Source organism: Lepus europaeus, chromosome 14 (assembly GCF_033115175.1).
Source record: "Lepus europaeus isolate LE1 chromosome 14, mLepTim1.pri, whole genome shotgun sequence".
Lineage (NCBI taxonomy): Eukaryota > Metazoa > Chordata > Mammalia > Lagomorpha > Leporidae > Lepus > Lepus europaeus.
The window spans coordinates 18,665,517-18,674,873 of NC_084840.1; the positions used below are offsets into that span (position 1 = coordinate 18,665,517).

The following is a 9,357-nucleotide window of genomic DNA, read 5'->3' on the forward strand; positions in this document are numbered from 1 at the left end:
GCAGAGGGGCCGTGTGGGCAGATGAGGCTGCCTGGACTTCTGCGCCAGGCAGGGGTCTGCTTGTTGGGGTGTTGGCGATGCAGAAGACAGGATGCTCTCCGGGAGGGAGGGGAGCAGCACGTGGGGAGGGGGTGTCTTGGCCTTGCTTTCTCTGCTGCTCTGGAGAAGGGGCTCAGAAGCAACTAAGGGACAGGACTCAAGGAGCCTCCATCCCCACCTCAAGGACTCTGCCCAGGGCCGTGCCAGGTGCCAGGCGGCCGGCTCAGGATCGCACTTTGGAGAGGCAGAAAGAGTGGGTCCAAAAATCATTTCTGACCTGGGCTTTTATTCTGCACCAGCCCTTGGACTGTGGGCAGGGGTGGAGTGGTGGGTGCTGGCCTCACACAGCCACCAGGCGGCAGCACTGAGCCCTCCTTGCCCTGCACCTCGCTGGGAGGTGCCTGGCTGTGCCAGCCGGATGGCACCGTGTATACTGCCCAATGGAGGGGGAGCCCCAGCCACACCAACATGCTGCCTGCCTGCCCCCACCCCCCGGGAGACAAAGAGGGGAAGGGTCCCTGCAGGCCTGGTCGGTGCTCACCGGGGCACCTGCAGGGTGGAAAGGACTGGCTGGAGACTGCCCTCCAGGAAGGTCCACTGGACCTTAAATGCCCATAGCTCAGGCTGGGGCTTTGGGACGCTCTTGACAGATGGACTCCAGGCATTTAGGGATCTGGGAAAGGCCTGGCCTGCAGCCCCTAGAAGGGGTTCTAGACCCTTCTGTTGGAGGTGGGTGTGAGGCCATGAGGCTAATAAAAGACTGGACCCTGGCGGAGAGCACGTGCTGTCGGGGGCATGGGGGCGGTGGGTCAGCCTCTAGGAGAAGCAGTGGTGGGGAGGGGATGCGGAGGCTGTGGGAGCCGAGGTTCCCTCCAGGGTGTGTCTGTTGCTATGGTTACGCATCCAGGTGACAAAGCCCGAATCAGACGGCAAGAGCCTGAACATCCACGTGTAGGGAAAGTCCCCCTGACATCCAGAGCCCCCTCCCACGGCCCCCTCCTCATGGGGACATTCGACGGCGCCCGTGCGACCCCACCCTTCACGCTCAGAGAGGCCCCCTCCTGCTACACCACACGCCTTTATTTGAAGGCTTCCTGCCCAGCACACAACCCTGCGGCCCTCTCCAACCCCCACACCCTCTGGGTCCCGTGCACCCTGGAAGCCTGGGACTCCAGCCTTGGTGGGGAGGGGCCAGTGGCGGTGGCAAGGACGGTCCCATGAGCCGGGGCTGTGGACTAGGGTGCCTTGGGCCTCTGTGGAGTCAGATCCCGGGCCTGGGCTGGGGGGTCGGATCCTAAAGGCTGTGGCATCTGCTTGGAGAAGGCACTCAGTGAGCCTGGTGTGGGCAGAGCTCGGCTACTGCCAGAGGTGCTGGTGGGGGTGCCAGAGGCGACACCCTCTTCCCTCCCCAGGCCTCCCTCCCCGGCCTGTCCCCTGCAGTTCTAGATGCTTCCTGATCCAGAGCTGCAGAACCACCCACCGGGGGAGGGGAGGCAGGGCAGGGGCTCCAGGTCCCCACTGCTCTGTGAGGAACCCCCCTGCTTAAAGTCACTCGGAGCCGGGCACGACCAGCATTGCCCGGCCCTTCGGTGTCATGCATGTTTCTGCACATGCGTGCTAGCTGCCTGTGCCTGCACGTGTGCTCCCCTCCCCGGCCCAGCAGCTCACCTGCCTCCTCCTCCCGCAGCTGCTCAGTGTGTGGCCGAGGCTGGAAGAGAACCCGCAGGTTAGAGCCTGGGGGAGGATGGGGTGGGGGGGAACCGGAGGGGCTCCAGGTTATGCGGCCCTCTCCACGCCCCCACCCCACCTGGCACTGGGAAAGGCGCTCAGACAGCCCTGCCTGGGACTCCACTCCCCTTCTCTGCTGCCTGGGTTTGCAGCTCCCAGCAGGTGGCTTCTCCCATTCTCAGACCCTCACCTTTGATCTCCAGCCGGCACTCCACGGAGGCCTCCCCCAGCGCATTGACAGCCTTGCAGGTGTAGACGCCGGAGTCAAAGGGGCTGGGCTTGCGGATCTCCAGGGTGCAGACCCCCTGGTCAGAGACGGCCCGGTACTTGGGGTCGCCCTGGATGTTCATCTGGTTCTTCATCCAGATGATCTTGGGCTGGGAGACAGGGTCAGGGCAGAGCTGGGAAGGCTGTGGCTGGGATGGGGCCATCCTCGGGGTTGGGTGGAGGGGCCTGGGGGACCTCCCCTGCAGCCCGCCAGCCCCTCACCTTGGGCGATGCCCGGACACTGCAGAACAGCTGGGTGCTGTAGCCAGGTGTGGAGGTGCGGTCAGCCAGGGGCTGCGTGAACGAGGGAGCTTCTGAGAAGTCTCGCTCCACAAATCCCTTGGGTTTGGCCACGATAGCTGGGTTAGGGGGGAAAATGGGGCAGAGAGGGTCCAGGGGGCACGTTAGGATCGGCCTCATTCCAGGTTGTTGTGTAGCAAGGCGTGGCTGAAAGATGGAATCCAGAGAGAGGGAAACGCCTCCCAGCGGCCAAGGACAGAGGGGAGTGGGCGGGCCAGAGGCGGGCTGACCTGGCGGGAGGTGGACTCAGAACCCAGGACACCACATTTTGTGTCTGTCTGTCCCTGGGGATCTGGGTTGCTTTCCGTTCTTAAACAAGAACTTCTTCCGAGTTCCCTGCAGCCCAGGCTGATATTAAAAAGGGTGCATCTGCTGGAGCCCACACAGCCAAGGGCGAGGGAGGCCTTGGAGCACCCAGGGCCACAAAGGGAGAAAGGCCTGGGACTTGGCGCGTGGTGCCTGCTGCACACAGCCACAGAGCACAGCAAACTGCCTGAGGCTCTCTGCCCACAGGCACGTGGCCCTGCCACCATGGTCCCCTGGGACCCAGTGACTGTGGTATTGGCAGAATAAGTGCACGGCCTCCTGCTCATTTGCACGGCTCTGCTGTGATGCATTTGTTAAAATCCATCCAGTACTTTCACTCCACGGCAGTGTGTGCGCATGCGTGCCTGTGTGCCTCTGTGGGGGGGGGGGATGGGGGTGTGTGTGTGCACACGTGTGTCAGCACCAGGGAAGGGGAGGACAGCAAATGTCCCAGGGAGCAGGCACCCAGGAGAAGGCAGAGAGACTGGAGCCCCCCGGGAGGCCAGCTGCACCCACCTGCCTTCTGGATGTGGGCAAGCTCCTTGGTGACTGCGGCCGAGTCGCTGAGTCCACACAGGTTTTCAGAGAAGACCCGGAAGGAGTAGGAGTTACCGATGATGAGGTCGGAGACGGTGCAGGTGGTAGGGTGGTAGCGCTCCAGCACCGTGAACCATTGCTGCAGGGGGAGGACTGGCCGGTCACCCTCACCCCTCCCCTGTCCTCGCCCTCCCAGCTGACGCCCCAACCTGGGGAGGCTGAAGCAGCCGATTTAGACCTGGGAGACCTTGAGTTGGGACAGGAGGCCCCTGGGGGGCCTCTCTTGGGTCCTCGGAGAATTCTCAGCCTTGTTACTCAAAGTGGGGCCGGATGCACAATCTGAGCGTCCCCTGGGGACTTCTAGCAGGGCGGGGTCTCAGCCCCACCCAGACCGCCCCGCTGTGCCCCTGAGCAAAACTCCCAAGTGAGTTCTCCGCACAGGAAGTCTCTAGCACTGCGGCTGCCAAGCTTGGGCAGAAGGGAAAGCTGAGCCGAGAGAGGACGAGTCCCGCCCAGGCCCCCCCACCCCCCTGGAGTCCGGGTGGCGGTCCTTAGCTGACTCAGCGGGTGGGCCTTCTGCTCCCTCCCCGGACCCCACCCCACCCCTGCAGCCTCACCCCCGTCTTTTTGTCCGCCTTCTGCACCGTGTAGCCCAGGAGCTCCGTGTTGCCTGTGTCTTGGGGCGGGGTCCACTCGAGGGCAGCGTTGCAGCCCCAGACATCCAACAGCTTGATGCTGCTGGGGGGCCCAGGCTTCTCTGCAGGACCGGAGGGCGAAGGGTCGCCTGTGAGCACAGGGCTGCACCTGCCGCCAAGTCCCCACACCCTGGATTTGGCTCCTGCCACACTCCCTTAGCCGTGCTCTCCCAGCCATCAGCCCCATGGGGGGAGGATCGGGGAGCTCTGGTCCCTGTGAGGCAGCCTTGTCTCCCTGGCCCCGTACCGATCACCAGGATGTCGATGGCTGCCTTGGCCTCCAAGCCTTCCAGCCGCACGGTGAGCTCATAGCGACCGGAGTCAGAGCGCTGGGCCGAGCGGATAAAGAGGATGGAGTCCTGGTCTCCACTGCGCACATTCATGCGTTTGGTGTCCAGGGCCTGGCCATTGTGTGTCCATGAGGCCTGGGGCTTGGGCTTCCCCTGACAGGAAGGAGCCCTCGGGGTGAGCGTGGGCAGGGGCAGCGGCCCACACCCACCCCTGTGCCCGGGAGCCCCACTGGTCTCAGCCTCAGGTGCTGTCCTCAGCCAGGTCCCCTGGGGGCTGCCTGCCTGTCCTGGGGCTGTGCACAGTGCAGAGTGGAGGAGATCATCCTGGTGGGTCCCAGCTAGACTCCCAGGGGACTCCGGACATTTCCCAGGCTCCAGGCACCCACCTGGAAGGGGATCTGCAGGTTGATGGCCTCTCCCACATGGCGGAGGTAGGTCTGACGGAGGTGGCGGGGGACGCGGATCTTGGGGGCCTCTGCCTCGGAGCAAAGAGTCTAGGCTTAGCACAGCAGTGGGACAGCTGGTGAGGGCAGTGGCCGGCAGGAGGGCTCCTGGGTGTGTCCCGGCTGCCTCCTCTCACACCCCCCCACCTGATCTAGGGGCCCAAATCCCAGTGAGGTCTTTGGGGATCTGAGAGCCGAGAGGCTGCTGGCCAGGCGGGGCTGCCGTGGTGTGAACTGGTAGGCATCCCGGGCACTCCCGCGGCGCCTTGACCCTGCCAGGCTGGGATTTGCCACATAGCCCAGGCATTCCCCAACTCCGGACGGTCCTGGCGGCCTCTCGGTCTCCCCCTGGTGGGGAGCAGGTGCTGCACCTGTTGCACTGCACTCCTGGGCTAGGCGACAGAGCCTCCTGCCTGCGAAGCCAGCACCCAGCACCGGCACAGCCCAGGACTTTCCAAGCAGCCCCGGGAACCCCGTTTGCCCACTCCTCTGTCTCCAGGCCCTATTGGAAGGATTCAGATGTTTCCCTGATGCACCCCTTCCACAACCTTTCCATCTCGCAGCTGGCAGGTCCTTCCTGGACTGTTCCAGCCCCCTGCCTTGGTAGGGAGTCCCCTTACCACCCACCTAACCAGGGGCACCCACTGCAGCCACCAGGCAATGCCAGGGAAGCTGTCGAAGCCACTGCCCCTCCCCCTGGCTCGGTGCTGGGGCCAGGGCTGGGGCTCCTCAGGGGCAAACAGGTGGCCACAGTTGGCTGGTGGCATGCAGGGTGCGGAGGAGACAGTGAGAAGGGACAGTGTGTCTCCGAGGATTAGCTGAGCGGGCACTGGGCTGGGGAGCATCAGGCTTGGAACGCTCTTGGGGCAGCTGCAGGGGGTCAGGAATGCTTGGCAGCCCCAGGTGGCCGGGAGGGACAGCTGGGCAGGGAGGATCCTGGACAGGACCCCACCCTGTCCTGCCCACAAGGAGCCTGGCCGCTCCCTGCTCGTTCATGGCCTCCCCCGCCTCTTCTCTCCAGGAAATCCCCTCCTCTCCTGCCAGAGGAATTTGAATGGAGAAGAGGGTGCTTCGTCTGGCTGGCTCCTCTGAGCCTGACTCTCCAGGGCCCTGGGGGAGGCCCGAACCTTTCTGACTGGGAGGGTTTACCTTGCACTTGCAGCCTAGAGCCAGCCCAGCCGGGCAGCTGCTGCCCCAGGAGAGCAACATCTCACCCAGACTCGGGGGCTGGAGCGTCCTGGGGGTTTGAGAAGTGCCAGAGAAGATGCACGTGGTGGGGGGTGGGGGAACACGAAGCGCTCCCTGGGGGCCTTGAGTGCCGCATTGCCTCTGAAGGGCTGGGTGATCTCGGGGGAGATCCTGGCCCCCAGGGGACCTGCTTGGCTTGGGTGCTCCAGCTGTGAGGATCTAAGCTCCCGAGCCCCAAGGCTGCCCTGCCACTCAGGCCTCAGAGTTGAGGGTTTCCTTGACCCTGAACTTGACCCCTCCTGTGGCCCTGGTACCCTCTCCTTCCAGAGGCTGCCTCCAGGATCCACCCGCACCTCTGCCAGGCACTGCCTGCTCTCTTTGGGAGAAACGAGAGGAAGGTGGAGAAGGCTCCGGGCCACCTGCTTGCCCACATCTCTTCTCACCCTGGGGCCCTGTTCTGTCCCCAGAGACCTGAGATCAGACCCAGTGACTCACTGCCATTAAGAGACTGAAACTCGATCGGCCCTGGCAGGGGGCGGGGCAGGACTGAGGCTAGTGTACCCTGCAGATAGAAATATCAGCCGCGGGGAGAGCAGCTGGCCCCCAGCACCCAGTGGGTGCTGCCCTCTGGGGATGGAGACGCCTTCGTGGGCATTCTGCAGCCCCTCTGCTTCTTCCCGCCAGGGCCCTCCCACCGGTTCCAGACCTCAGAGGAGAGGCAGGAACCCGGGCCATAGGAAATGGGGACATGGGACGAGCTTCTAGGGCCGCTGGGGGACGAAGGAGACAGGGAGAAGAACAGAGAGGGTCTGGGCTCTGGGACCCCGGGAACCTGAGCTTCTGTTGGTGGGCATCGGGAAGCCCCTTCACCAGTGCTCCGGCCACTCAGGGAAGTGGCTTCTGTGAACTCCAGAGGCCCCTCGATGCCCAGGAAGCTGGAACCTTCTACCGGCAAGAGGTGATCGGCGTGTGAGTGTGTGGGAGTGGGGGAGGGGTGGCTGCCCGGGGCCCTCTGCTTGTTTCTCCATCACATGAGGGCGGGGGGCAAGGTGAGGAGGGGTCTTACCAATGGTCTCCATGATGTGGATGGGCTGGTCCAGCACGGCCGGGGGGCCGGCGCCCGCCAGGCTCACTGCGAGCACGCGCAAGAAGAACTTGTCTCCAAGAGCCAGGTTCCGCACGGTCTGCTGGGTCACCATCAGAGGCCGGGCGTTCACAGGCACCCACTCGGAGGCTGAGGGACAGGGAGAGCGTGAGGCCTTGGCTGTGCAGCTTCCCTTCTCGCTGGTCATCCGGGGAAGCTGACCCCCCTCTCTGGGCCTGTAACCCACCCCCAACTTCTGATGGTGCAGTGGCATCAAAGACACATTCCAGCCCTACAATTGCGGCCAGAGAGGAAGTGGCTGATGCTCAGAGAGGGCCAGGCACGTTTACGAAGTCACACAGCAAGGCAGGGGGCAGAGGCAGGGACAGCAGAGCCCTGGCTGTCAGGGCTGGGGCAGCAGCAGCAGGAATTTGGCTGGGTCTCACCACACCTCCCCCATTTCTGCTCACCATCTCTCCCTCTAACGCCCCTCTCACCTCCCAGCTCCATGGCCCCTCTCCTGCACCACCCTCTGAGCAGGGTCCTCTGCCAGCAGAGGGACCCAGTGGGGCAAGTTGGGCAGGGGCTGGGTGCATCCCCACCTTCTGTGAGCCCTGGTCCCGCTGCCCTCCCCAGCCCCTCTACTGGGGTACACCCGACGCCCCCAGCACTCACCTCCCTCTCGGCGGAGCTCCAGCACGTAGCCCTGGATCCCCAGCTTCCCCAGCTTCTCCGGGGGCTCCCAGCTCACGGTCACAGAGCTACTGCTCACATCCTCCAAGGCCAGCTGCAGCGGGGCACTGGGAATATCTGAGTGGGAAGCCAGGGTGAGTGGAGGAGCTCTCCTCTTCCCACATCCCTGCCTCCCCCGACCTGCCCCTCCTCTGGTCACCTTCACTGTGGGGTGCAGGCTTAGTGGCTGCGGGGACTTCTGCAGGGGCTTCTGTGGGGGCTTCTGCAGGGGCTGCGGGGGCCTCGGGGGCAGGCGCCTGAGAGGCAGGGTCCTGTGGCTGCGGAGGCTGCCCCTCCGGGGTGGGGCCCGAGGCTTCCGCTTCTCCGGACGGCTCTGTGCTGGGCACCTTGGCAGGCTCAGACGTGGTGTCCTCTGGACCGGAGGCAGGGGCCTCGGAGGCGGCTTTTCCCGTCATTATCAGGCTGGCTGGGCTCAGGCTGCAGTGAGCAGGGCTCAGCGTGGAGGGCCTGGGCCTCCAGGGTGCCTGGGCCACGCTGGTCCAGGCTTATATAGCCAGGGGCCGCCCCACCCCCGCAAACGATTCCCAGCTGTGGGGTCAGGTCAGGCGGGGGGCTGGGAGGGAGGCTTCCAGGCCAGGAATAGCTCTGGGGGAGGAACCACATGGGCCCCTTGAGGCGCGTACTACTTCGTCCATCACCCTGGCCAGGCCTCGCGGCCAGGGTGCTGCTGCCCAGTGTGGGGAGGGCACAGATGGGTGAGCTGGGACATCACTGGGGGCCTGTGCCAGGTGTCCGGGCAGTGGAGAGAGCGTCCATCTGGGGACGGACACTGCACCAGGCTCTGTGTGTCTGCCTCTCCTGGCCACCTGTGCCAGGGCTTCTCACCCTGGGGGCTGGGCAGGGACCCTGGAACAAGCCTTCCCCTGGGGTCCACACTGACCTGGTCCCCACAGGCCCCGGCTCTCAACTATGCCCTGTGGGGTTGAGGGAAGTGAGATGGCTAAGGGGGGCCTGGCCTGGGGGGGGTGCAGGAAGGGGGAGGGTCTGTGGGCTGTGCCATACCACAGTAGGTGGGCAGGACGGACAGAGAGGGGGAGGGGACCCAACTCCTCTTTTCAATCAGGAACCTACCCTGACATACGGAGCCCATTCCGGTGGTAATGGCCTTGGTCCAGCCGTGAGGGACGTGTGCCATGGCCTGATGGTCTGGGAGCCTCTGGTCCACTGCCAGCCTCCCCTGGGCCCACGCTAGGCCTTAGTTCCCCATCCTGTGCAGAGAACCCTTCGTCCTCGGGGGAGGGTAACATCACAGGTGCCTCTGCAGGAAACCAGCTCTCAGAAACTTCTAGATTCTTTGAAGCAAAGGCATTCTCAGTGTGGGGAAAACGAGGCAGGTGTAACCAAGTTTCTAGCTGTTGGGTGGTGACTTTAAAAACTATAGAATTCAGAATGTTTGGGGCCGGCTCTGTGGCATAGTGGGTAAAGTCGCCTGCAGTGCTGCCATCCCATATGGCCACTGGTTCGAGTCCCAGCTGCTCCACTTCCAATCCAGCTCTCTGCTGCAGCCTGGGAAAGCAGTAGAAGATGGCCCAAGTCCTTGGGCCCCTGCACCTGGGTGGAAGACCTGGAAGAAGCTCCTGGCTCCTGGCTTTGGATCGGCTCAGCTCCAGCCGTTTCAGCCAACTGGGGAGTGAACCAGCTGATAGAAGATCTCTCTCTCTCTCTCTCTGCCTTTCCTTCTCTCTGTGTAACCCTGACTTTCAAGTAAAATAAGAAATAAATCTTTA

General features: G+C 63.9%; 1 protein-coding gene across 1 annotated transcript; it reads right to left on the reverse strand.

Moving 5' to 3' along the window:
* Positions 1 to 1,105: 1,105 nt before the first annotated feature.
* Positions 1,106 to 8,025, reverse strand: MYBPH (myosin binding protein H). Its single transcript, XM_062211271.1, has 11 exons — positions 7,770 to 8,025; positions 7,553 to 7,687; positions 6,860 to 7,027; positions 4,549 to 4,637; positions 4,120 to 4,315; positions 3,795 to 3,934; positions 3,157 to 3,316; positions 2,257 to 2,393; positions 1,958 to 2,144; positions 1,708 to 1,747; positions 1,106 to 1,349 (listed from the first exon to the last, which is right to left on the reverse strand). The coding sequence occupies exons 1-10, from the start codon at positions 8,023 to 8,025 to the stop codon at positions 1,731 to 1,733; spliced, it is 1,485 nt and encodes a 494-aa protein (XP_062067255.1). The 3' UTR covers positions 1,106 to 1,349; positions 1,708 to 1,730.
* Between the last annotated feature and the right edge of the window lie 1,332 nt (positions 8,026 to 9,357).